Consider the following 26,474-nt stretch of genomic DNA (forward strand, 5'->3'; position numbering starts at 1 on the left):
CGTTGTTGTAGTTCGCAGTGCTGCACAACAAAACTATATCAAATGTTTCTATTATTCTGGTTACCTTGTCCAGTCTTGACTTATACAAATACCTCAAACCACAATTATGAATATCTTCAATTAGTAACACGAGTGCCTCCACACAAATGACTCCATGTTGAATAACGTTGCAGGTATGAGGTGAGGGTGGAGGCATGCACGGAGCTGGGCTGCTCCTCTAGCGACTGGGCGTCCATTCTCACGCCAGAGGCTCCCCCCACCGGACAGACGGCGCCACTGTTAGACCTGCAAGCCGACCCCCACACTGACCTCCAGACCACCTTCCTGCTTACCTGGTCCCCTCCCGCACAACCAAATGGGAAGAACCCACGTTACGAGGTGTACCGCAGACTGGAGCTCACCGCCGATAGTCGCGGAAATGACGTGGCGACTCTTGTCTACAATTCTTCATCCACAAGTTGCAAGGATGAGGGGCTCCTACCATTTACCGCTTATGAGTACCAGGTATATGGAACTTTATGTCCATACTTTTTTTGATCTTTTTTTTAAATGTAGTTTGGTATGCCTTAACATTTTTTTCGTTGGCAAACGTTGATCCCCACACTTGCATGTATTCAGACAGGTGGTAAATAGAAGGCTCCATATTCGTCCTGTTGTGCTCCGCGTTGATATGTTAATTGACAGGCAAGCCCTTTGGAAGCAACAATAACATTAGCATCCCCGCCTGTCAGATGTACGAACCGAGGCCAGAGAACCTGCGTAATTGATTGAGTTTGCCTGATTGCGGTGCTGTTTTTATTTACGAGGGTCTTAATTTATGACAGGAGGAAGGAGGAGCTCTGGGAGATGACGGGCGGGCAACGGCGCTATTAATCACGCCGCCCTCAGAGCACCCCACTTCCTGATTACCGGCCAGCCAATCGAATTAGCCGTTAGTCCCCTTGGTAACAGTGCTTGTATTGGAAAGACCTTTTAATGGTGACCGCTACATGTCCCCTGGGGATTTTCCGACAGTGGGGACGAGGTGTCGCTATGTTTGTGTTGTCCACGGTCACATGGGCACCCAGAGGTGCCCCACGTGAGTGCGTCAGAGTCGCACCATAAAGTTAAACAAATGATCTTTTTCCACATTTGTCACATTTCTTCATTGGCACTCAGCGAGAAATCCTGATAGCCACTTCGACGTCGCCGTGTTTACTGGCGGTTACCGTCTCTGTCTCGGTGTTTCAGGCGTACACAAGGACGATACGTCAGCTCAGTTTAGCCCTGCCAGAGAGAGAAATCATATTAGGCTAATTACACTGGGTCATAAGCTCCTATTGACAGCTTTATGCGTCGTTTTAATTACTGCCCACTTTCACACAACTTAGCCCCTTCACCCCAACTGGATGCACCCGCCAAGTCGTCCGTCGGCCTATCAGAGCACTCCCACGCCGCCTGTGGTCCAACGGGCCAATAAAAGCACTCAAACTCAGCCGGGAAGTTCCCCGTAGTCCTTTGTTGCCATGGCGGCAAACGGAGTGTATTTTTATTTTGTGTCTAACAAGCCAAATGGTGGCCCAATAGGAGGAGAGAGTACAAGAGAGGAGTGGAAGCAGTAACAAGTCTGTTTATGATTTAAGGACCTCGAGATGGATCAAGGTGAATGTGATCTAGCCCGCTCCGGGTTGCAAGTTTTTTTCCTCGCCGTTTCGTCTGCGTGACAGCAACTTTTTAATCACTTCTTGCAACGCAAGACGTTTTAACAGTGTTGCTGCCTACCTCGGAGCATTGTTGTTGCTGGGCAAACTAGATCAGTAGTTTTAAGATATGAGTTCATTGAAAAGAATCGTGAAGTCACGAATCAACCGTAAGACCGAATTCTATACACAAAAGTGCAGATGTTAAGAAACTCACAATATTCTAAGCATTGTTCCAAATTGAGGGTAGTGGGCCTACCTAGTTGTAGTCATGCTTACATGCAACCCAAGATGACTGTTGTACTTATTTCAAAAATAAAATTGTACTTTTAAATGACAAAAAAAACTCAGAAATTCTCAACTTTTTAAGAAATATTTTACAATCAAAATAGTAATAAGCATATTTTTAACTAAAACCTTTCTACCAGTGCCAAGTACAACATTAGTCATCAGTTTAAGTGTTATTTCATGTTTATAATATTTATCAGAAAAGGTGCAGCAGCATCTGAATAAATCCGATTAGGGCCTTAATAACGGACATGAAATGAGCCCAGCTAAAAGAGTGCACACACTTTAATGGAGTGAATCCTTATGGAGAACCTGGGAGCACAATCACACAATACACAAGATCCCAATTTATATTTTATTACATTTTATATTCACTATGATATCCCAACTGGGCGTTCATAACCAAATGTGTCTCGTTTTGAGTTTATATCAGATTCCAAGGTTAATGCCTATCTGCAATTACTGCAGTTTGACCACTACGTAGTAACAGCTCGGGTGATTTCAGTGAATTTACGTTTATTTGCTGCTGTTGCCCATGTTAAGCAATCAAAGTAAATTGAAGTGTATTTAAAATGTTTGTTTTTATTTCTATTTGCCATAAGAATATCTCATAAACCATTTTTATGTGTAAGCACGTGTAAAGATGCAACTTGTTTCGCTACTAAAAGCAATCTTATTTATTGGTTTTAATTCTGTGTGCAAGTTCGCTTTGTTCAAAAATATTTTGGCCACTCTTCCCCCCTCATTTCCAGTCTTCCCATCCTCCCGCCTTCTCTTCCTCTCACTTCTCAGTCCATCTGTGCTGTCACTTAGATCAATCACTCTGATTGATCACACCCTAATTGACTATTATTGAGGTTAATTCGACTCTTAACATGATGCGCGCGCACATACACACGCGGGCCTCGCCGTTTCTGTCCACAAACAATACACACGCACACATACACACTTTAAACAACTCAGCTCAGACCCATCCATCTGCTTGCCGCACTACTTCTGACAGGCTACAGATGACTTACACATGCAAATCTCCACCCTGCGTGACCCTGCGCTGTTTACACCCACTAATTGTGGCCAACACAAGCACACAAATAAGATTAGGTGCATGTGTGTGTGCGTGTTTGTGTGTGTGTGTGTGTGTGTGTGTGTGTGTGTGTGTGTGTGTGTGTCTAACTCCTTGATGAAGGTGAAAAGTAATTGTCATGCAGATATGTTAGCGATGGCTCGCATGGTGAAAAGGTTTCGCTCTCACGCCCGATGCTAGTTTTGATGGATGATCCGATACATTGACTTATATCCTGTTGCATGTGGCCTAATTAAGAGACACTTTGATTAAGAGCCGATAACATGCGTCTGAAATTCTAATGTGTGTTGTTGACCGGCAGCTGTGGGCAGTGAACTCGGCCGGCCGTTCATCTAGTCCGTGGGTCAGCGGGAGAACCGGCCCCGCCCCGCCCGAGGGGGTGGCTCCGCCTAGTTTACGACACGTCTCGGCAACCACGGCCTTGGTGGAAATGCGTCCTCCGGCCCGGCCCAATGGCGTCGTCAGCCTTTACCGTGTGTTCTCACTGGACCGTAACGACCACGTCACTCTGGTAAAGAATAGACTGCTCTCTCCCCTCTACTTACTTGCTCAGCAGTTTGAAACCCTAAAGTGGTCTGAACACAAATGCCGTTCGGCCTTTTTTTTTTTTCCACAGCTCTCAGAGGGAACATCCCATCAACATACACTTCACGGTTTACTGCCTTACACACAGTACAGGGTCGGAGTGGAGGCCTGCACCTGTTATCAGGTAAAAACATGAAACATGGGAGTCAGACTTTTAAAACTCAAACCAAACTACCCTAAAAGAACTCAAGTACGAGTGATTTTTTTTTTTTTGACCAACGCCTGTGACTGTAGTGCTGTAGCCAGGGACCTGTGGTTGAGCTGCGCACCCTGGCCGCACCCCCGGCTCGCCAACCACCTCCCCGTCCCGTCACGTTGACCTCACGCTCTGCTCAGCTTGCCTGGTTTGAGCCTCTGGAACCCAACGGAATCATCGAGAGGTGAGAGGGGGGGCTAGAACGTCAACTGTACTTTAAAGGGAAGTTACGACTCGGGTTAGCGATGATGTCATCTCACTGTCCGTCGCTCCGCTTCGGGTCCTCGTATGCAGTTGTGAACTTCATCGTAGAACAGCCTGCCCGCAACCCCCCCAGCCTGTGAGCCAACCTTGTGTCACTGGCCCAGCAGATATCACGTTCTTTGGCAAGAGGCGGAGCTACAATGTGACAGGTTTGAAGTTACACTGGAAAAAAATGCTAAAAAAAAAATACACGTTTGGATTCTGCAGTCAAATCAAATATATGTTTTGATTTTCTGTGATACATATGTGCAGGTCTTCAGCCATATTCCGCCTATGAGCTTCGAGTTGCCTGCTTTAACAACATGGGCAGCACCGCCTCCAACTGGACCACCGTCGTTACCCTCAGTGAAGGTTTGTCACGTCTCTGCACTCTCTCGTTAGAGAGTTAGTGTAAATGCAAGTGTGTCGTGTTTTTTCTTTCTTCGCAGCTCCTCAGTATGTGTCTCCGCTGTCGGTGGGTAGCAACCTAACGGTCATTTGGCTTGACTGGACCGGCTCCTTCTCCCTGAACGACTACCTGAGGCAGTATACGGTGACGGAGAGCCAGCTCAGGATCTACAGCGGCTTCCACAGCTACCTTCACGTTCTACGCACATCACAGAAAAGTCAGAGCACTTTAACGACTTTGCCTCACAGTCCTGAGGTTCTGGGTTTGAATCCTGGTCCTTCAATCCTTCAAAATAATATGAAATATGCTTTTATGCTTTACCTTTTAACCTTACCGCCAAAAAGAGACACTCAAAACACGAGCATTCCTTTCGGATAGACAGGGTCGTGTTTTGGCTTCTGTTTTCCCAAGGAGGATTCGTCCCACCTTGTGTGTCATTCCTCAAACCTGTAAAAAACAGCTTTATTCACTCGAATTCTCAAACGACATTGTCTTTCTCCCCATGTCCTCCGCAGCGCTGTCATTTCAGGTGACTTGTACCACAGACAGTGGCAGTGCCACCACTCCCACTGTCAGATACAGCCCCGCTTCAGGCCTGGGTAGAGCACTCAAACACAGTTTGACATTGCATTAAAAAAAAAAAAAAAAAAAAAATAATGACACATATTTTTTAGAATTGGCCAGTCGTCCCGATACTTTTCTGGCATTCTACCCACAGGTCCCATTGATCCAGAGGACGCAAGTAAAGAGGGTGCGAGCATGCCAGCAGCACCAGTCTATTCTGAGCTGTGGTTTATTTTGCTTTTGGCGCTGCTAGGGCTCTTCGTGCTCGCCGTCCTGTCGGGCCTTCTGTTGCAAAGGTATTCTCACCACCACTCTAACGTAAAAGCATAAGAGGTTGAATGTTTTTCCCCATCATTCCCAGAGCTCTGAGGAAGAATCCATCAGCCAGAGATCGCCCTCCTCTGGTCATGCTTCAGAAGAGCAGGAAGGCTGGAGGAGAGGCATACACGGTGAGTGAGTGAGAGAGCGAGACGACAAGAGATAGAGAAGGAATTTGTATTTTTTGTAAATGATATGGCATTTTTAAATTGAATTTTATTGTTTTTATTGCAACTTTTGCACGTTGGAATGGCAATTTTTTGTCCAGACAATTTACTTTACCGCCACTAGAGGGAGCTAAAGAACAACTACCCCTCTCAAGAAGGCAATGTAGTTGAATTTAGCAATTAAAATGTTTGAAATTGAAATGTATTTCATTCATAAAAAAAACTCACCCTTAATGAGACTAATAATATTGCCATACAGTCTAAAAGTAATGTAAAGAAAACTATGTTTAGCTGTTTAGTTTATTAAGGGTGATTCATGTTCAGTGTAATTAAAAAAAATTAATAATAATAATCTCCGGATCTGTTGACAGATTCATGGATCTGTTGACAGCAATTTATTCATGGTTACCTATGTCGTCTCCATCATTTCCTTTTTGTATCATTCACTGAATTCAAACACCTCTTCCTCGTCACCTCCTCCATCTTTCTCCTCTTCTGACCTCCTTCTCTGTCCCTCCCTCAGAGGCCTCATCCCGACTTGTGCTCTAAACATCATTCCGGCTCTGTGCTTCATCCCGATCGCCTCACAGTAAGACTTTTCTTCCCACTGTGGGCTAACCCTAAATGTCCACTTTATTGTTTCCCTCCCCCCCCCCCCCCCTGCAGTTTGACACTGTAGCAGACTGTGTTGAGATCAACAACGTAACACTTAAAAGCTACACTGTGTATACTGAGGTACTGAGCGAGCATGCTGTGTGTGTGTGTCCATGCTGTGTGTGTCAATTAGACAATATTACTTTTTGTGATGTTTTTGTTCGGTGGTGTGCCTTGACATTTTCCCCATGTCAAATAAATGCCTAGATTGAGAAACCACTGCTTTATATATATCGAATCCAAATATACATTTCAGGGCCTGTCCGACACCAAGATAATGGGCGGCGCCTCTGGATTCAACCCCATGTCCGTCTTGAGGGTCCCCAGGCAATCGGACCTGAGCCAGGCCTACTCCCATCATCCTTTGCACCACAGCCTGAGCCAGCTGATTGACAGGAAAGCTCTGGTGACGGAAGAGGGCTGCTGGGACAACCCTCTGGGGCCGGCACTGGTGAGATTGATGTCCGCTCGCCACTATATAAATCTTAAAATATATATTTTTTTAATTGAGTAGACTCTTAGTGTACATTAATGGTGAAAAGGTTTGATGTTGTTGTTTCAGTACATGGAGGAAGACTTTGCAGATACCATCAAGTCTTTAAGTTGTGTGAGAAAGGAGCGTGCCACATTCACTGACACTCATCTTTAAGGAAATTGCACCCAATCAGGTATCACAATGCTCATTCATGCTTGGAAGGAATACACACACAAAAAAAAGCTCTAATTTAAAAAAAAATTATGTTTGATTTTCTTGCCGTTAGCTGCTTCTTCAAGTTACTGTGCCTCATTTAAAGACTCACCAGTCGCCCCGAAGATTAATTCTAAGGCCTTGTTTTTATATTACTTATTGAATGCCAACTATTTCTGGGATGAACTGCTGTTTTCATTTTGCTAAAGTGAGGTCATTGTGATTGTGCACAGGTTTTGTGTGAGTTTAGTCTTGAGTGGAGCATACGGTGCAGTTAGAACTTAGCTGTGACTCCAGGATTTATTAGATGACTTCTTGTTCTGGACAAAACTGAAGCCTAATGTATTATGATATTGTTGTTTTTTTGTTTGATATTGTGGCAGTATTATTTATGTTTGCTGTAAATTAATAATGTGTAGATGAAAACAAATATAAGTGATGTGGCCAACACGCACTCTACTCTTTTTTTTTTTCCTTTTACGGAATGCACACACACGATAGGAAATACAAAAACAAGTCTTCTCCAGGATAGTAGTGAACAAAAAAGATATTTTAATTATATATTTCACAGGTTATTTCAATGTTGCATTTTCATTTATAATTCATATTTTATTTCATTTCGTATTTTATAGTATCTCAGGTACGTTGTTTATAAAAATGTGAATAACGTAATTGCTTAGTTTAAATCTTCAATTTTCCACATTCTCTTGATATTAAATTGATTTAATATAAAGATTCAAGATACATTTATTGATTTTTAAAAAGTTTGTTGTGTCACTTTAATGTTTTAGCCATCATTTTAAAATGTTTGAGGGCATTTAAGTAATGGGGATCAAGGACAAACTTTAGGAATAATCTATAATAGAGCAAATAAATTAACACTCTCTACTAGTATATCAATAGAAATGATCACTTTTTTCTCTTTCCTGGTGACCAAACCTGCAAGTTTTTTTTTCCCCCAAATCACACTCATGATGTTTTCTGCTGAGTTCGCCAAGCAACGGCTTAGTTCACATGTGCACCGTACACACGCATGTGCACAAACACACACACACACACACAGGAGCCTGCCTCACTATACGAAAAGACGCAGCGTTAATTTACTTTTTGCCCCTACGTCCCTTCAGGGAGCATCAAGGCAAGTTGGAAAATGAAGAAAAGTGGCAGTGAGAACGACGGCCTCACTCAAGGTCGCCAGTCAAGGGCACACACACACATTCATGGACATTTTCGCAGCTACTGTCAGCCACAGAGGGAGGAGAGAGAGGTGGTGAAATGAGAGCGTGTGGCGTGATTGTAAAGGACAATGTGGCCCTGAGCCACACACACACGCACACACACATACACAAACGCACACTAACATGCACGCACACTGTTTTATTAAAGTCATAAATCATTGTGACGACACACACCGTCTCAAAAGAGGAGACTGTCTGAACGAGGAGGTTAGTGAAATGAAGACACACCCACCCACCCCCACAAGTTCATATAGAAATTCAGCTGATTTGATTTTGGGGGGGGGGGGGGGGGGGTGTTGTTGGTAAACTGCGTAGTTCCACAGTGTACTCTGAGATGAAATAAACACCTTTGGGCCTTGCCTATCTTCCAACAGAAGTCGTTCAGAATTAGTGGGGACTCTTGATTGTGGGGAAAAAAATACAACGTATTGGTTAGTCATTATATTGTTATTATGTAGTCATTTATTTACGTTTATATTTATTTCTATTATATTTATAAATTGTAATATATTTTATTGAATCTGTTTTTATTGTCACTACTTTTAATTATTCACCCAGTTTTTTCAGTCTTAAATAAATGACAATACTAATCTTAAATAAGGTACATTTTAAAATGTTATTGAAATTATTTTAGTTTAGTTTAGAATAAATACACAATAATAATACTAATTTTATTAATGTAAATAGTTTTAAATTGATCAAACTATCTTTTATTATGTTAGTCTAATTTGGGAACACAAAATTAGCAATACAAAAGCAATATTATATAGTATACAATAAGGTCATCACTGTAAGGAATTTCTTTTTGCACACAAATGATGTAACATGACTTCAAATTGGGCCAAGCATAGAATAGAACAAGACACACTAACCATCTTCTTAACCAATGACCAAACAAATGAACTGCATGACAAGTCTTTATTAGAGTGTCCAAATGTCCACTTTGGTGACACAGCTGTAGGCAAATGGAAATAATCTTCCAATATAACATTTCAAGAGCAAGGATTTATTATCATAACACACACACAAGGTACATTTCAGCATGTAAACACGGACAAGGAGCAACTTGAATGCTAACACATTGATACATTTAGTATATACTTGTATATAAAATAAAAGTATGTGTTCATAGTGCAAATGGCAGGTCCAATAGCATCAGTTCTATAATGTGTGTGTATAATTCTCAACAATATAAAGGACGACAAAACATCACAGGTATGAATCCATCATGGTAGGACTTTGTTTTTTTTAGTGTGCGTTTCAAGGATGCCGCACATGACCCTTGACTTTATGACCTTGTATTTAGCCTCGTCTGTTTTCCAGTATGTTGCCAGGCTTTATTTAAAAAAAGCAGGCGCGTCATCTCGACGGTTCACATGCAGCTAACTAGAGTGAAGACGCGCCCCAAGCCAGTTTCCAGTTCCAATTGACTATTTACAAGACTAATTGATATCAATCACTTATTTAAAGTCGTCCGCTGATGTCATTCCATGACGTGACGCCTCATTGTCTTTTAAAGCAACGGGCTGATAGTGATAAGCGTTAAAACAAGTTGAGTAAGGCACACACAAGATGAGGCAAACATGATAAAGTGATGTAGTGTAGGATCCTTGTGAAATTGTAAAAATATAAATAATTTGGGTAATCTTGCAGAGGCAGGCATCACTGTGAAAAACATTATTATTTAAAATCATAATAATAATAAAGCGTAGTTAAAATAATGTAGCGTTATTCAAATGGAGCAAACTTTTTTTTAGTATTCAATTTTCTGAAAATGTTTTATCAACTTGTGAGTCACAATACACTTTTTCCTGTGTATTTTTTTTTTTTTTTTTTAAATGATGCATGCTTCGCACATGCATTCAATGTACTGTATGTGCCTTTTAATGCAATGAAGCATGAAAAAAAGGAGTGATAAAACAAGTGGAGAATGCAGACAGGAAGCAAGAAGCAGACATCTTGGCAATCTCGTTGCTACATGACCATCTCGTCATCTTTGTGTGCGCATTGCTGATGTGCATCTTGGCAGCTACAAATTCTTACTTGACTGTACTGTCAGTAAAATCCTTTTCACGATTATTACATTGATCTAAATATTCACTTTAATGGGAATGTCTTGTACCATTGACTCCAGTTTGTTACTATATGTTGCTGTTTCCATCAACAGGGGCTCATTCAATTTGGGCTCTCAGGAAAGCTGGAGCTTTACCTTGTTGGATTTACACTGCAGGTCCAAGTGACAAATTTTGACTGGTTGACTCCAGACTATCTTTTGGGACAGACATTACAAGTACATTTGAAGTCATCACATAAATAATACAATAATTAGATAAATACATAGTGTTAAGTTGGATACACTCCATGAGCCACTGTCAGCAATTATTTTGCTTGTTTAATGATCAAAATGTCTCTAATGAACCATATTTAGTGTTCTATAACGTGTTCTCTAATGTCACATATTTAGACCACAAGTATGCTTTCATTGTAGTAGTTTAGATTTAGAGCAGCTGTTAATTTTTGTTGTTTCAAGGAATATATATAGTATATTTCAATTGGAGTTTGAAGTGTGGCAATTAACTAGCAAACATCCATGCTAACTAAAGCTCCTACAGCGATCCTTGTTCACACGCAAAGACATAACAGTACGTTAATTGAAGGTACTTGCATATATCTAGCTATTAAGAGCCAACCTTCAATCCCTTGTTAAGTCTCTCCTTAATTCCCATGAATCCAATTCCAATTTTAAAAATGAATGGAATCATCTCAGCCTAGTTTTGTCACCTGAGCCATGCAGTGTAAATGCATTCTGGACTGATAAGCTGTCACTCCGGTTTTGTACCATGGGAGAAGTCTGTCAAAGGCTGCTGTCCTGATTGGACAACTCAGCAGTAAGCTTCCTGTGTCGCGGCGAGGTGCAGGATGTCAATTTGGTGGGAGAAGGAGAAGCGGTGGCGGATGAGTCACTGCCGCCGCCTTCGGATCCCGAGGAGAGGAGCGGGACTGGGGGCGCCCTCTTCCTCCCTAGAAAGCCCACCTCCAGAACTCCCCTCTTCTTCGCACCTCCCTCCACCTTCAACCCATCTGGAGCAGCTCCTGTGCCATCCCCCTCCTCGGGCTGCAAGTGCACCTTTCGTCTAACATCAGCTTCTCCGAGGACGGGGCTGTCCGGGGGCTGCCGGGGAGGTTCCTGACTCCCGCCTTCGGCCTTCGTCCTTCCGGGAGCAGTTAAAGCGTTTGCGTTGTTGCTGCGGCAGGTCCACAGCTCCATGGCGGACAGCCTCCTCTCGCTTTCCTCGGACCCAAAATCACAGAGGGAACGGCGGATGTCTGCGGGCTGACTGGAACTCTGCTCTGTGCTGTCCAGGAGGCCACGACTCAGACTGAAGTCCTGGAAGTCTCTGTGGACAAAGTCAGAGGTAAAGCAATTTCGATCGGGTTCGCTGGAATGTCAGAAACCATGGATAATTCAAATTTGAGCTAAAGTGGCGTGGCTTAGACAAGCTTTCAAATCAACAAGGTGTTTGCGTTGTCAAGTTGTTCACCTGTTGCTGTGGAAGGATTCTGTTCTTCTGGCCCGGGCCAGCAGGGGACTCTCCCTGTAGGGCCGCACAGCTCCGTAGGTCACCTGGGTGTCGGGAATGGATTCCGAAGCCTGTGACTGCACACTGACGGATGACAGACGACACCGGACCGGTGATGTTGTGTCCGTTTGTAAGGTGGCAGCTTTTTATTTGGTGTGATCTTTACCTCGAGGAAAAGTCTTTGAGGCGTGTTTGGTGAAGCACCGAGGGAGCGGGGCTAATGTTTGGAGTGGCGCAGCGGGACGTGCTCAGGTCACACTGGTCCAACAGCTGCAGAAGTTCCTCCTCTGTGGGGCCGCCGACTTCTACGCAATAAAGACGTCTTCAGTCGTCATATTTTTAACAAAGAAAAGGTTGTTGTTTTTTTTCCAAGGAGCATCTGTGTTACAGCTGGCAAGTATGAGAGCCACACGACATCATAGCAAAGCAAGCACCACTAAATGTTATGACACTTGCCGTCTTTCTTCTTCTCCTCTCCTTTGTTGGCAGTGTCCATGGCGGTGGTCAGGTCCCACAGTTGGATGCTGCCATTGCCGTGACCGGTGAACAGATAGCGGCGAGGTCGCGAGCCCATCCGGCTTGAACCTTCGCACTCCCGCACCATGAAGCAAGAGATGGTGGTCCCGTCCACTGACTGCACTTCACAGATTCTATGACACAAAAAGCTCAGGTTCAAAACAAGAAGAAATAAATCTCCAACAAAACATTTTAATAATCGACTTATCGCACAGCCAGAACGTTTCCTAGTTATTTAGTACTCTTCTTTGTCCTATTAGATATCGATGCACTGTGGCGCCATACTGCCTCTCACAGGTCAGTCGTAGTGTGACCTAGTTTCCAATCGGTGTAGTTAGATTACTTTTAATGATTTATATATGACAAAAATAAGAATATACTTACTATATTCAAAATTGTTTATGATGTTAATATTATGTGTATATTGACGTACCTTTTCCCAGTGGATGAGAGTCTCACAAAGAGCTTGGTGGTGATGGGAACAACCTTCTGGATAAATACTTGTTGATCATCTCGTTCTCCAAACGGACCTGAGAGCACAATGCGTCTTACTCAAAGAAATAATAACTGCACCAATCTTCAGGACACTAGGCTGGTTCTCACCGATGTCGTTCCCTGAACAGTAGCTGCCGTGGCTCTCTGTTTCCTCCAGGGAAAGTATTTTGAAAGAGGCCAAGGGCGTGGAGCCCGGCTGGGTGGAAATCATCCCTCGGAAGCGGGTCACCGTCCACGTGCGGACGTGGTTGTTGTCGGCGCACACTGCCGCCAGTAGAGAATGAACAAGAAAGGATGTAACAGCCGTGACCCTCATCTTTCATATATGCCTTCTCACCTGAGACCAGGTGTTTCTCAGACAACATGATTTTTGTGACAGGGCTCCTGTGAACGGTGAAAGTCTGAAAGAGCTGAGGGCCCGAGCCCACCGTCTCTGGATGCTGCACGATGACTCTCACTGCGCCGCTGCTGGTCCCGTAAGCGATCTCGATCCAGTTCCCACTCACACCTGAAGAAAATAAAACAAAAATCAACTTTCTTTGACTGACCTAAATATCTATGCTGTCACTTCCCATGTATTTTGAAATTTACTTTGAGCATTCCATCAACTCTTGAATGTATCTATGGTTGCACCCTGTCCAGCCTTTGTGCGGTTCTTTGAAATTTTCACAAAAATTGAACATCTCTTGACCTTGTAAACTGTAGGTGCTTTGAAGAAAAAAGAAAACAACCTAGTATTCTTTTTTTTTTTTTTTTTCGCGCAATTGTAATACTTTACGACTGACTGGTTTTAGGCGTGAGGTAGACAGACAGTGCGGTGATGGCGTCGTTTGAGGGATCGTGATAAAGCTCCGTCACCAGGAGATCGTTGTCTTTCATCCTCAGTGGGAACTTTTGCATATCTGGCAAAAGGAGGAAAATAGATTTATGTATCACAATTCAGAAGACGATGTTGGCATCTTGTCAAAGAAAACATAACATGTATGTGTGTACCAATGTAGTAGATGGAGCCATTGTTGCAGCCCAGTAACAGGAAGGACCCGGCCGTGTCGCAGCTGGTGATGGGAACGACATCTTGAACCTGGGACATGAGCAGCAAGTACTTTGACTATAATTGTCTTAAAGTAAAAGTCATTCCACAACAAAAGTAAAAGAAAAAAAAATGCTAAATTACATTTAACCAGATTGTGCAGGTCCACGACACCCCGGGGCCGGCGGACCACCGTTTGTACAGCAAATATGCCATTATTTGTCTTTCCAGGACACATACGAGTCAAATGTGTGAGCAGCACACAAAGACCTCTTCGCCACATACCTGCCAATGCTGCGTTACAGCATTCCACACTCCGACCTTCCCCGTGTGGCTCGTCGCCACCAGCTGGTTTCCGATAAAGAAGAGATCATCCACGGGCACGCCGAGGCTGAACACTCCTTGTGGGGGCAAATAAAACACAAAGTCAGTCCCCTTTTCGAGCAGCGTTCATTTCCTGCTGTCCGCTCGTCTACCAATCTCGTTGCCGCTGCCTCCGTCCTGGATGCTCCAGAGGATGATGCTGTTTTCGGAAGCGGCGGCCACCATCTTGTCCTTGTCTCCGTGCGGACCGCCCACCACCTTGGCGTTCAGTGCGATGCGTTCGATGGTCCAGTCAAGACAGGGAGAGGAGAACACCTGTTGCCATCCGGTAGATTCCTTTATCCTGTCAGGAACATTTTTTTTTTTTCACCCTGGGGAAGTGAACGAGTTACACTTCTGCTGCTGTGACAGAATTACCTGTAGCAGATGACAAAGTGTGCGTACGCTGCTACGATCCAGTTGTGGTGTCCCGCTATGATGAGCACCTTGCGGGGGTCTGGTCCTGAACAGGAAAAAAGACCCAGGTGATATGCCTCACGTGTAAACAAACCTTATTTGAGTCACTCACCAAGTTTATGAGCTCCTTCTAAACCTGGTGAGCAGGGGAGGGGAGGGTGAGGAGGAGCACCGACGTAGCTGAATCCCTCCGCTCCACTGGGACCTGCACGCTCATCAGAGGAAGAGGCGGAGCTTGGCTTGCGGCCAGGGATAACTGAGAGAGAACAACACTGATGTGTCAACTTTTTTTTTTTTATATTCTCAAACAGGCTCAAGTTGGTTTTACCTGGAGGTGGAAGGTAACCATGGAAGAGAACGCTGCCACATGACGAGCGGTCCAGTTCTTCACACAGTAGAAGGCGCCGCACTACACGTACAAGCATTACACAACACATTACTAGATGCAGAAGATCACAGAAGAGTTTATATATTTGAAGCAGTTCAGTTCAAAAGGTAAAGTACTTTTCTGAATGCTAATTCTGACCTCATTTCAATATTAAACCATTGCTTTTTGAGTAATATTCGTCAGATACAAATTCATGTAAATTCAAGTGCGTAATTTATACGAGTTTCACTTTTTGAATTGAAACACCAAATTAGTTTTCCACCATATTCTCATTTATGTATATTTGAACTCGACGATGGCTCCCCGTAAAACACAAACAGGATGATTTCAATCATATACTGTTGAGACATGTAGGCATGTTCCTTATTAGTGCCCACAAAGGTTACCTCTTTTATTCGAGTGCAAAGACAATGGTGGGAAGTTCCGACGGTGAAACGGGAAGTAAAACAATCAAAGAGGTCCTCTCTGGGAGTCCTAAATTCACTTATTATAAATCAAATTCTATCGGGCTGTTGTAAACGTTTTGACAAATGATGCAATGAGAGCATTTCGACTGCAGGAAAGCTCTCAACAAATGATGCGCCAGTTTTCTTCTTCTTTCTTACCTAAGGGAGTTATGCCGTAGAATTCAGCCTCATGCCGCAGAACGCTGATGTTGACGCCGCTGCCAAGAAATATACAAGTAGATTTATTTATTTGATGACATGTGAGCATGACGTTTGATTGGCCTTCTTACCGCAGGTCCAGTTCTTTGGTTCGGAGGAAGTTTAAAATTGGTGCAAAGGCTGTGGGGTCTCGGTCAATAAATATCTAGACAAGGACAATGAGAAATTGATTTATATTATATGATATGCAATTTAAACTTGTTTTGGAGTATCTACACACAAAAGATGTTTTGATTATCAAGCACTCTGAGTTATGTCAGTATGCTGCATCATAAGAAAAATGATCTGTCCTCATTTTGAATGCATAAAGAAAGTATGTCTTACAGCTCCAGTTTCATCCCGAAGAGTGGATATTCTTCCACTCAGCAGACTGCAACACACACACACACACACACACACACACACACACACACACACACACACACACACACACAAAGCAGTTAACACAAGCTTGTATCCATTTCCATGCACCAGCACTTTTACAAATATCTTCAACACTGATAAGCAGAACAGTCCTGATTTTTTTTTTAAATGTATCCCGCTAACACTACTGGCAAATGAGCACATGTAAAGCAGCATTGCTGTATTTCACTAAAGAGACTTTTAACAAGCATTTTTGTAATATCTCCTTGCCTGAAGTCTACACCAGTTTACTTCCAGCTGAAGTACATGAAGTACTTTGAGACCGTCTTGGGGCCAAGGATCCATGTTGGGTTTGTATTGCATTTGTAAATCATATATAGGTGTAACTGATTACTATTTTTTGCATCATCTTCCCAGCAGCAGAGCAATTGCGGCCAAAAGTGACACATAAAGCGGGACAAAGATGAGATAATGGAACATGTCTACTTCTCTGCCATAATACAACCGCTTGACTGAGCTGATGGGCTGTTTTCTTTTTTTTTTTTGTGGGAGTGTGGTGACGTCATCTGCTTGTCCTCACATAACCCACAATCTCCTTGCATTTCCAAATAATAATAATAATGGGAAATGAATGTTGTTACCTCGAGAAGAAAGAGTCAGGGATCCACATGAGGGTCTGTCTTGAGGTGCTGAACCTACACAACATAAAAGACAATGTTACGTTGTTGTTATTACTAATATCAACCAGCAGTGATGTGGCTAATGCAGGATGACATGCATGCATGAACATGCTCCAAGAAGAGCGGCACTTTATTGCTGTAAAGTACAAATGCAATGCAATTATGTGTGCAAAAAGCATCCATGCACATCTCATCTTACACTCCATTTTCTCAAATTACCCCCACGGTGACCATCGTGCCCAGCGAATAGGACTTACCGCGTCCCACCCACGTTCAGCTGGATGATTTCCCCCATCCCCGTCGTCAGGTCGCAGCCGTTGGTCGCCATGATGTGAGCCCGGGCGAGCAGTTCAAACAAGATCACAGTCAGCGCTTCATCACGTCAACTAGCATGCTAACATCACGCTAAGATCGGTTAGTTCAGCTGGTGTCCAGACTCCGCAGCCTGACACCCTCCGCCGCGTCTCTCCGCTCCATGAAAATACCCCTAAAGCGCACGAATGAAATGTAGACGACCTTGTGTTAAGTTTTTTTTTCTATTCTAACAAACAAGGTGGAGCTTTAAATTCCAAGATTGTAACAATGTAATGGGTCTCTTATCGCCCACGGATGCGTTCGCATCACTGCCAGGCTTTCGTGTTCATCGTAAATAACATCTTGCGCTGCAACGTGAACCAGCTGTGCCGAGAGTACATATCGAGAGCGAGAGAGGCATCTCACAACACGTGAACCAGCTGTACCGAGAGTACATATCGAGAGCGAGAGGAGCATCTCACAACTACTTCTGCTTTCGTGTGAAGACACTTCCGCGTGTTTTCTTATACGTACTTTTATGTTTATAATACCAGTTTCAATTACACACCGAACTTTTACATCAGTCAAGTCCTATAATTGTTGTATTATTTTGGCCAATTTACTTGTGTATTTTTTTAATTGTCATTACATTATTTACATGAACAGTTTTAGTTATTTTGTTGTATTAATTAATGCTGATTTATTTTACGTCTGAAAAATAAAGCATTTCATGCGTACATTTAAATATATAGATTACAATTACTATATCAATTGTACATTTAATACGGATTTTAAAACGTATAGAATTGATTAAAAATAAAATTAGCATTAATAATTATTTTGACATTTCAGTGAACGGCTTGACATCTAACATGTAAATTATAAAAGCTGTCTTTATTTATTTAGTTATTTAGTTATTTATTTAAAGAAATAGGCACCAATGGTATAATATTTATTTACTTATTTGTTAAAAATAGGCACAATAGCACAATATGTATTTATTTAATAAAAATAGGCACAATGGACATCAACAATACGTGGCTAAATTCGGTGGATCGTGTTCTCAATGTATTTTAGTTACACAACCACTAGACTGACTGTCAGGCAATTTTTTTTTGTGTGAATATGTTAATTTACAATTAATTTCAAGTCTTAAATCGTTGAAATTGTCATTTATTTATTTTTTTGCGTTAGTGGAGCCGCTGGCGTCACACTGCGCCTTTTTGCGCAAAGAGTAGCTCCTCAAGTGCAAACCTGCCCCTCCCACCCCGGCCACGGCAGACTTGAAAACCAACAGTAAATTTCACGACAAGTCGATTAAGTGTATCCTTTCTGCAACTTTTACTGCCTTTTCGCCGTCGTTTCCACCAACATGTAACCCTGCACTGCTTAACGTGGCGTCGACTCTGTGCTACACGGTAAACTTCTTCGTGTACGGCGTCCTAATGGCATGCTAGCGTGCTGTTTATTTACCTTTTATTGGCCTGTTAGCTGTGTAAGTTAGCGAAAAAGTACGTGAAAACGTCTTAAACGCTAAAGATGGGAGACTTCATTAGGCAAGAGATTTAAGCGAATTAAATGGACTAAAGTCTAAACGGGTGCACGTTTTAAAAGTTATCTGTGAGCACAGCTCGCACTTTTCTCTCAACACGCTTTAAAGGACCTCTAGAGTTACAGTGAAGTGGCTTATTTTTGGTTTGTTTTTTTTCAAGAATCTCCAGCCACTTTAATGAAAGTGTCTTGTGTTTGCAGCCCCGTGGAGTCTCAATGCAAGACTTCTGAGAAGATGGACGTGTGAGTAACTCAAAAGATCGAGGAGCGCCGTCACCCCACACAGCTCAGTAGCAGGAGGCGTCCAGTCTGCAAAAGTGGTGCCATGATTGCGGAGGCAGAGGGGAAAGGATCCCCGCCTGCAGAGGCGAACAAAACCGAGTCTGCAGCGGTGGGGGTTATGTCTTGTAATGCTCAGCGGGTTCAAAGTGGGACCCCGACACAGCCCCCTGCCTCCAGCACCACTGAGGAGGAAGATGAAAGTGAAGACGAGTTTGACATTCTGGAGGATAGTCCCTGTGGCCGTTGGCAGAAGCGCAGAGAGGAGGTAAGTCTCTAGCAAGGATGGATAGGAGAGAGCTGATGCCAAAGAAGCATCAAGTAATGAATCTTTAGCTGAAGCAATACCTCAGTGGTTCAGGCAGCTTCGATTTGCCCCTCACTATCTTTAAGAGGGTGGTGACAGTGTGATACTTCTACGATGGAAGAGATTGCCGCATCGCCGCAATCCTGCCATTGATTGATTTTTAGGTGAATCAGCGGAACGTTCCCGGCATCGACACGGCATACTTGGCCATGGATACAGAGGAAGGGGTGGAAGTTGTGTGGAATGAAGTCATGTTCTCAGAGAGGAAGAACTCCAAACTGCTGGAGGTAAGGCTATGTAAAAAAAAAAAATATATATATATATATATATATATATATATATATATATATATATATATATATATATATATATATATATATAGTATCTAACACATTTGTAGGTTTAATAAAATGCAAATAAATAAAAGCACGATGCTCACCAGTCCAATAATATTATTCGAAAATCAAACGAAGCGACGTAAGTTTGCTTACTGTGTTCAGGAGAAAGTCAAGACTGTTTTTGATAACCTGATGCATTTGGAGCATGCAAACATTGTCAAGTTCCACAAGTACTGGATTGACACTAAGGAGAACCGGGTAAGCTGTGTCGACTAAATACACATGCATAAATACATTGGGTACCTTATCTGTTCTTGATTAAAACTTTCTCACAAGCATCACTAAGGCATGACTTCTTCTTCTAGGTGATTTTCATTACTGAGTACATGTCATCTGGAAGTTTGAAGCAGTTTCTGAAGAAGACCAAAAAGAATCACAAGGCCATGAATGAAAAGGTAATTGCTGGCTGGTATTGCACAATCTGATTAAATTCTGCAATTGTTCAGAAAGTATAACATGAGAATAAGAAACCGGTTTTGGCATGCGAGTTAATCTGGGCCATTTTTTTTTTTTTTTACCTGAGGGTCTCGGTGCAAGCACAGACATATTTACAGCTATTATGTGCAATATACTCAATGCAGTGATTTTCTTTTAGAGTCTTCGAGTTACACATTGCAATAGGTGAAATGTGTTCCACTTTCACCAGACGAATGAATGAAAATGAATTTTGTAATTATGGTGAATTTTAGTATAATCTACCCACTTAATATATTGTTTTAATAAACAATAAGAAGGCTTACATTCTTTTGGGTTCAAGTGATAAATTGCAGATTCTGATTGTGCTTCTGTCAGGCTTGGAAGAGGTGGTGCACACAGATCCTGTCAGCTCTCAGGTTGGTCTGATGCTCCTCCGTTCTCATGGTCACATGCACACAGAGGGAACACGAGTCTTTGTTGTTGTCATCCTGCAGTTATCTCCACTCATGTGACCCTCCCATCATCCACGGCAACCTGACCTGTGACACCATCTTCATCCAACATAATGGTCTCATCAAGATCGGTTCAGGTATTTAGACCAGTTTCCGACTCCTCAGTTTGTTCTCAAGCCAAGTGACACTCACATTGTTTTTATTTGTTGCAAAACAAGTTTTCACATTGCTTACACATGTGATTAGGAAATCTATTTTAATCTGATCATACGTTCTACTTTAAAGACGACGCTGCTACGTCTGCTTGTGCTATTTTTTACCCAACTCACTGAAAAAAATTTTTATTTGATTGATCCTTAACTTTTCCTTTTTTTTCATTTCTAATTTTGTTGCACCACAGTTGCTCCCGACACCATCAACACCCACGTAAAGACATGCCATGAGGAACAGAAGAACTTGCATTTCTTTGCCCCAGAATATGGAGGTAAAATATGACTAAACAACGCTGTATTAAATGGTACCGATACTGAATGAGGGACAAATCAAACTGGATTGTGTGATGCTCTCACACAGTGTGAATGTTCACACAGTTAAGGCAATCAAATAGAAAGGCAAAGGTGGATAAATTCCATTATAAGTTTTGTTTTTTTGAGCTCTGTGGTCATTTTTGAATGCTCTATGTGTGAGGCTATTGGAATTTCTGTATAGTTCCACCACCAGAGGGTGCCAGAGAAGGATTTACATGTATTTGTCATTGTAAACCCACAATAGGAAATTTAACTCAAATTTAACACTGTTGTATATTTGTGTTGCACACACATGCAGGCATCCCCAAAAAAAGACATTATAGGCAAAGGGCTGTGCAAAGACTACTGGGCCTCTTATGTGCCGTGTGAGTCGATTGGTGCCTTGCTCAAGGGGAGCTGGACACTATTCGGGAAGCAGACTAGAAGAGGTTTCAGATGAGCGTGTACTATTCCAAATTGTTACATCATTCATTAATTTACCGTCCTCGTGACAATGTGCTGACGATCTCCCACAGATGTTTGGCTTACGATGAACATTTCGGACTCTAATTGTCTTCTCCCTTGTCTGCTTGCAGCTGTCACTGACATGAGCACAGCTGTCGATATCTACTCATTCGGCATGTGTGCCCTGGAGGTGCTGAAGTTAACCCTCAAACAGAATGAACAATAAGCCACGCGCAAGATGTTCATCTACTATGCGTGCCTTTGCAGATGGCTCTTTCGGAGATCCAGGGAAATGGGGAGTCTTCGTATGTGTCCGAGGATGCGGTCAATACTGCCATACAGTTGCTGGAAGACCCTCTACAGAGGGTAAAGCTCACGTGGACTATTGAGAATGGATGCATGGGTGCAGGATGAATGCATTTTACATCTTAGATTTAACATTAGCATCGAGCCGTGATCATTTCCCAAGAGCCATCTACTCAGGACTCAAACGTTCATTTACCTACATAAAGTTCCGCTGCTTTCCTCATGCAATGAAAGGCAACGATATTGTTGTGTGCTTTTTAGGAGCTAATTCAAAAGTGCCTGGATTGTGACCCGTGTACGAGGCCCACCGCCCGAGAGCTGCTCTTTAATCAGGCTCTGTTTGAAGTGCCACTACTGAAGCTGCTTGCTGCTCACTGTATTGTCAGCCATCAATGTGAGCCTCTGACACACTGACTGTGTTTTGAAAAATGTAGTTGCGATAAATAACAAAACAGTTTGGAGCTATAACACCTTTTCAGGCCTCTTTTAACGACATTGATTGTTGATGCCTTGTAATTGTCCAGACATAATCCCAGAGAACGCCCTGGAGGAAATAACCAAAAACTTGGATTCTGAGCTCATTATCGCTGAGAAGAAAGATGTTCAGCTCAAGTAAGAACCCCATTTGATCATCTTTGTCATTTCCTGTAAGAATAATGACATGGAGTTGACCATTGAATGGCAGTTAATCAGCTAATAATGCACCACAAATACAACCAAAGACTTCATTAAATATACAAACAGATCATATTTCATATCCTAAATTTGTTTGTGTGTTTTCCTCTAGACTGTCACAGTTTCCCGCCTTGGAACTCGATAAATTCCTGGAGGACGTTCGGTAAAAAAGAAGAGTCTCTCTATGTTTTCATAAGATTGCATCTGCTCAACAAAGATGACTCTGTCCCGTTTCTCCACTTGGGGGCAGAAGTGATCTGTTTTGTGGACCCTGTTGTCTTTTGTTATCCTCTGGTGCCCTGACATTAATAAGCCTCTATGCCCTGCACTCATATCATTTATTTTCCCCTCCTTATGCCACTTTCGTTGTATATTGTTGCTTACAGGATGAGTTGGATTGTGCAGAGTCGTCTTCTGCATTTTCAAACCCTCTGTAAGCTCATCTCTGTCCCCATCTCTTTCTCTTTCTCTCAATCAGAAACGGGATTTACCCCCTTACAGCGTTCGGCCTTTCTTCGCCGAACCAGCCCCCACGGCTGAATGTTAAATCTCCTGTTGTCGTTCCTGTGGTCAAGTCTCCTACGCCTGAGCCTGCGGAGCTGGAGACACGGCGGGTGCGTGAGACGCAGTGCCTGTATTTCTTTATTGGAGGAAATCAACTCCCATTTCTGTCTGGTCTCCTTCAGGTCATTCAAATGCAGTGCAATGTTGAACTCGTTGAAGAGGGACCCAAATATCATGTAAGCTTTTAAACCCTACACAAAATATTAAATGCTACAACACTGATAACATTGGCAATGCATGTTCTCTAGGTTGTTGTTGTTTTTTTTTTTGTTTTTTCTTCCATACAAAAATATGATTTCGAAATGTAATGCTCCCAATTGTTTCTGATTGTCTAGCTGACATTGCTGCTAAAGCTGGAGGACAGGCTGAACAGACATCTAAGCTGTGACATGTTACCTCGTAAGACCCACGCCGCGACCACACACACCAAATTTAATACCCAGAAGACTTTGAATGTAAATATATTGAAGCAAAAAAAAAAAGAATGAGCGGTTTTGGTATATTGTGGCTACAACGCCATTGCCTATTGAAATTGTGCTCACATTTTTCTAACCCCCCCCCCCCCTTTCCCACTCACATTGTTAATATTGAGGATGTGTCCATATGTGTGCACTGAGGCATGTGTGAAAGTGAGCGTGAGATGCCTGACAGAGCGTGCTAACTATTTTCAGCAGCGTCTGCCCGCCACAATTTATGTTTCAGCAGATTCCAATGAGAGAATTATTTTTTCTCATTATTATTTTTTATTTTATTTTTTTATTATAAAGGCCCAAATTGAACACATCTGTTTCAAACAGTATATTTGCCAAAAGCAAGAATTCTCGTGCGTACCCACATTTACATACTACGTGACATTCTGGCTGAGTCCATTTGACAAGCGGAATGGAAATGACAGAATAATTTACAAGGTAGCAGTATTAACGGTCAGAATAATAAATGTACTAGCTCACGCAGGTACATGTAACGTGTAACGTTAAAGTTTGCATTGGAGAAGCCACTCCCAAGAGGAGACTGCAGCTGACAGCTGTCACCTCTTGTGTCAAAATTGGCCGTCTCTTGGCAGCTTGCATTTTCTTGTGTGTCACTGACACACTTGGACATTTAATCTCCTCTGCTTTGACTCATACACTCTTACTTTCTTACACTGCACGTTATTACCGTAAACAAGTAATTGATTACCTTCAGTGTCTGTGTATAGAAATATACTATAGAAATACGACTAAAATATAAATACAAATCTCATTCATTAAAACCTGAGTAAAGTAAGATGAATGTTTTGGGGAAAAAAACATATGATCCCAAGTCACAACTGTGTCAGATGCCTCTGTTTTACAAATGTAGATTTTTAAGAAAGCAACATGTGAAGAGGATTTTCTTAAGGTATTATGTTTCCTAACTGCTGCTTTGGGTTTCAGAAGAAAATGTTCACAATTTGGCTGGAGAATTGGTGCAACTGGGCTTCATCTGTGAGGTGTGTAGACTGCTTTTAATAGATTGACACTGACTGTGTGTGTGTGTGTTTGGTCGGTACTGTGAGGAAAACGACTGACTGACTGCACGTTATGCCCTCTAGAGTGTTGCACAATTGCTATTCCTTATATGTACACTTTCCCACCCACACGAATGGATTTTTCTGGTTTTATTTTGTCTGCGTGTTCTGTAATCATTTCTGTTGTTCTCTCCGCAGATGGACCAAACCAAAATAGCCTCACTCCTTCAAGAAAGCTTGCGTCAAGCTCTTAACTAGCACTAGGTGCTCCACCACAAGTCTGTTACATTTTTCCCTTTAAAGGCACTCAAAATGCTGGATTCTTAAAATTGAATGTGACCAAAAAAAAAACAAAAAAAACAACAACAACAGTGTACGTTTCTGTTACAATCAGGGATGAACCTCACAAGTGCATTTTGGATGATACCAAATGAGCGAGGCTGTGCCTTCCTGCGTCGGCAATTGACGTTATCCATCCCGTTGATTGATTCTCATTGGTCAATTTTGCTTTGACAGCGCATTACCAGCTCTTTGTTCATCCTGTCAGGTTCAATGTTAAGTATTAGTCTCACAACTGTAGGTGGAAAGCGACACATGTAAATGGCTGAATGCTCAGTTGGTTAGGAAGCCTTTGGAACAAGAGCCCCCTTTCCTGTTTTTGTGCACGCCCGTGTGTGTGCTGACAATCTTGTATCTGCAAACTGTTACTGTGAGGGGCTGTGAACTCAGTGTTACGTTTTTTTTTTCTCTCTTGTTCTTTATTTTTATATGTTCCACTTTAAAAACCTCTCATCTCACTTTGCATCTTTTTGTCTTATTTGTTGTTTTTACCAACAGTACTTATTGGCTGTGCCTTTTACACTGATGCCATATACGGATGTTTCAAAAGCCTTTTCCTTAACATACAACCGTTTTCAGGAGAGAGTTTCACGCTTTTTATTTATGTTGCATTGTGTGTGTGTGTGACGTGTTCTTGCGCTCTTGTTCATAGTATGCTTTCACACCATCATGGTAGGTATCTGAGCCACTTGGAAAACTTTTGCCCATATTTTCATTTCATGGCAGAGACCTTAGTTGAATGAAAATTTAACCTCTTTGTTGCCCCAGATGTTTTTTTTTTTTTTTGACAATGTGCCTTGCACTTTCTATCACTGCACAGTCTCATGACAGGCATCAAGAACACAGAAAACAGTATTAATGATCTCAACAACCCCCCCACCACACACACACACACAATCGGTTACAAATTATGTTGCAGAGTCATTTGCAGAATAATGTTGAAACAAAACTGTAATGTACTGAATGTAGTCACCCTTCACCTTGAGACACAAAACGTGCATTGTGTTATTTTTAATAATAATTCTGTTCTTGTTGACTTTAGCCATAGTGAACTGATTGAACAAGACCGCAGACTGTACTGAAAAACCAAGCACGGGGCTATTTTGCACAAGAGAGTCTATATTTGAGTCAGTAGATGTTGCTTAGATAGTTACTTTCCAGTGTACATTCCGATCGACTTATCGTTTGGCAATACGGTTCTGTACGAGCAGAACACAGATAGGCAAAGCACTTTTCAACATCGCACAAAAGTCTCCAGTCACCAGTTGTACACTTATGTGATGACTTCACTCAAAATTCTAAATCCTCCCCCACACCCCCCTCTCAAAAGAAATGGAAAAATGCTTTACTCATGGAGATGGATGGCCCTTAAGATTTTACTGAGCTGAAGTCTCATGATAAATCCAATTCCAACGTTTTTGCATATTCCTCAGAAATTGTTGGTTGAATTCCAAACAGTTCGGCCATTATACAGTAGATTATTGGCTTTCAGAGATTCCATTGTAGGTGCAAGTGCTCAATTTGATGAGCCTCTTCATAAACACAGAATTGGAGAAAAATTAATGATTCGTGAGTACTTGTATTCATGTTACTACAAATAATATTTCTCTGTGTATTGATGATGTAAACATTCTTTTTTTTCCTCTCCAAAGGTTATATTTGGGTTTTGTTTATGACAAAAATGTCACTGTATTTTCTAAGTGCATTTTGATAGAATGTACAAATCACGACTGCTTTTGAATAAATGTCTGAAAACCTTCTTGGTTTGTTAATATTTGATGCAATAATACAGTCGCATCATATTTTGAGGATATAAATATA

General features: G+C 42.2%; 3 protein-coding genes across 4 annotated transcripts in view; 2 read left to right on the forward strand and 1 right to left on the reverse strand.

Annotated features, from left to right (window-relative positions):
• Positions 1 to 7,279, forward strand: part of ush2a (Usher syndrome 2A (autosomal recessive, mild)) — a 113,395-nt gene extending 106,116 nt beyond the window's left edge. The window contains exons 83-95 of the mRNA XM_085907901.1: positions 174 to 504; positions 3,353 to 3,562; positions 3,668 to 3,760; positions 3,871 to 4,016; positions 4,127 to 4,245; positions 4,349 to 4,447; positions 4,525 to 4,701; positions 5,000 to 5,083; positions 5,203 to 5,344; positions 5,410 to 5,497; positions 6,057 to 6,122; positions 6,444 to 6,638; positions 6,750 to 7,279. Of these exons, the coding sequence (XP_085764027.1) occupies positions 174 to 504; positions 3,353 to 3,562; positions 3,668 to 3,760; positions 3,871 to 4,016; positions 4,127 to 4,245; positions 4,349 to 4,447; positions 4,525 to 4,701; positions 5,000 to 5,083; positions 5,203 to 5,344; positions 5,410 to 5,497; positions 6,057 to 6,122; positions 6,444 to 6,638; positions 6,750 to 6,836 (1,837 nt within the window). The 3' untranslated portion in view covers positions 6,837 to 7,279. The remainder of the gene's footprint in view (positions 1 to 173; positions 505 to 3,352; positions 3,563 to 3,667; positions 3,761 to 3,870; positions 4,017 to 4,126; positions 4,246 to 4,348; positions 4,448 to 4,524; positions 4,702 to 4,999; positions 5,084 to 5,202; positions 5,345 to 5,409; positions 5,498 to 6,056; positions 6,123 to 6,443; positions 6,639 to 6,749) is intronic.
• Positions 7,280 to 9,020: 1,741 nt separating this feature from the next.
• Positions 9,021 to 17,390, reverse strand: kctd3 (potassium channel tetramerization domain containing 3). 2 transcript variants are annotated; one of them, XM_085908079.1, is made up of 19 exons: positions 16,869 to 17,390; positions 16,573 to 16,626; positions 15,893 to 15,938; positions 15,640 to 15,713; positions 15,509 to 15,567; positions 14,844 to 14,924; positions 14,628 to 14,771; positions 14,477 to 14,561; positions 14,212 to 14,402; positions 14,021 to 14,136; positions 13,699 to 13,786; positions 13,491 to 13,607; positions 13,043 to 13,213; positions 12,814 to 12,969; positions 12,644 to 12,740; positions 12,151 to 12,344; positions 11,861 to 11,999; positions 11,656 to 11,778; positions 9,021 to 11,511 (listed from the first exon to the last, which is right to left on the reverse strand). In XM_085908079.1, the coding sequence occupies exons 1-19, from the start codon at positions 16,937 to 16,939 to the stop codon at positions 10,968 to 10,970; spliced, it is 2,550 nt and encodes an 849-aa protein (XP_085764205.1). In that variant the 5' UTR covers positions 16,940 to 17,390; the 3' UTR covers positions 9,021 to 10,967. The 2 variants fall into 2 exon arrangements, with proteins under 2 accessions (XP_085764205.1, XP_085764204.1); XM_085908078.1 differs by lacking the exons at positions 16,573 to 16,626; positions 16,869 to 17,390 and having other exon boundaries at positions 15,893 to 16,535.
• Positions 17,391 to 18,117: 727 nt separating this feature from the next.
• Positions 18,118 to 26,412, forward strand: LOC147059427 (nuclear receptor-binding protein-like). Its single transcript, XM_085907899.1, has 18 exons — positions 18,118 to 18,323; positions 18,658 to 19,003; positions 19,207 to 19,329; positions 19,543 to 19,638; positions 19,746 to 19,835; positions 20,233 to 20,273; positions 20,352 to 20,446; positions 20,710 to 20,793; positions 21,412 to 21,470; positions 21,548 to 21,646; positions 21,848 to 21,980; positions 22,111 to 22,198; positions 22,374 to 22,424; positions 22,740 to 22,875; positions 22,948 to 23,001; positions 23,161 to 23,224; positions 24,241 to 24,296; positions 24,513 to 26,412. The coding sequence occupies exons 2-18, from the start codon at positions 18,782 to 18,784 to the stop codon at positions 24,570 to 24,572; spliced, it is 1,551 nt and encodes a 516-aa protein (XP_085764025.1). The 5' UTR covers positions 18,118 to 18,323; positions 18,658 to 18,781; the 3' UTR covers positions 24,573 to 26,412.
• The last annotated feature ends 62 nt before the right edge of the window (positions 26,413 to 26,474 follow it).

Source organism: Syngnathus leptorhynchus, chromosome 3 (assembly GCF_054491065.1).
Source record: "Syngnathus leptorhynchus isolate UIUO chromosome 3, UIUO_Slep, whole genome shotgun sequence".
NCBI lineage: Eukaryota > Metazoa > Chordata > Actinopteri > Syngnathiformes > Syngnathidae > Syngnathus > Syngnathus leptorhynchus.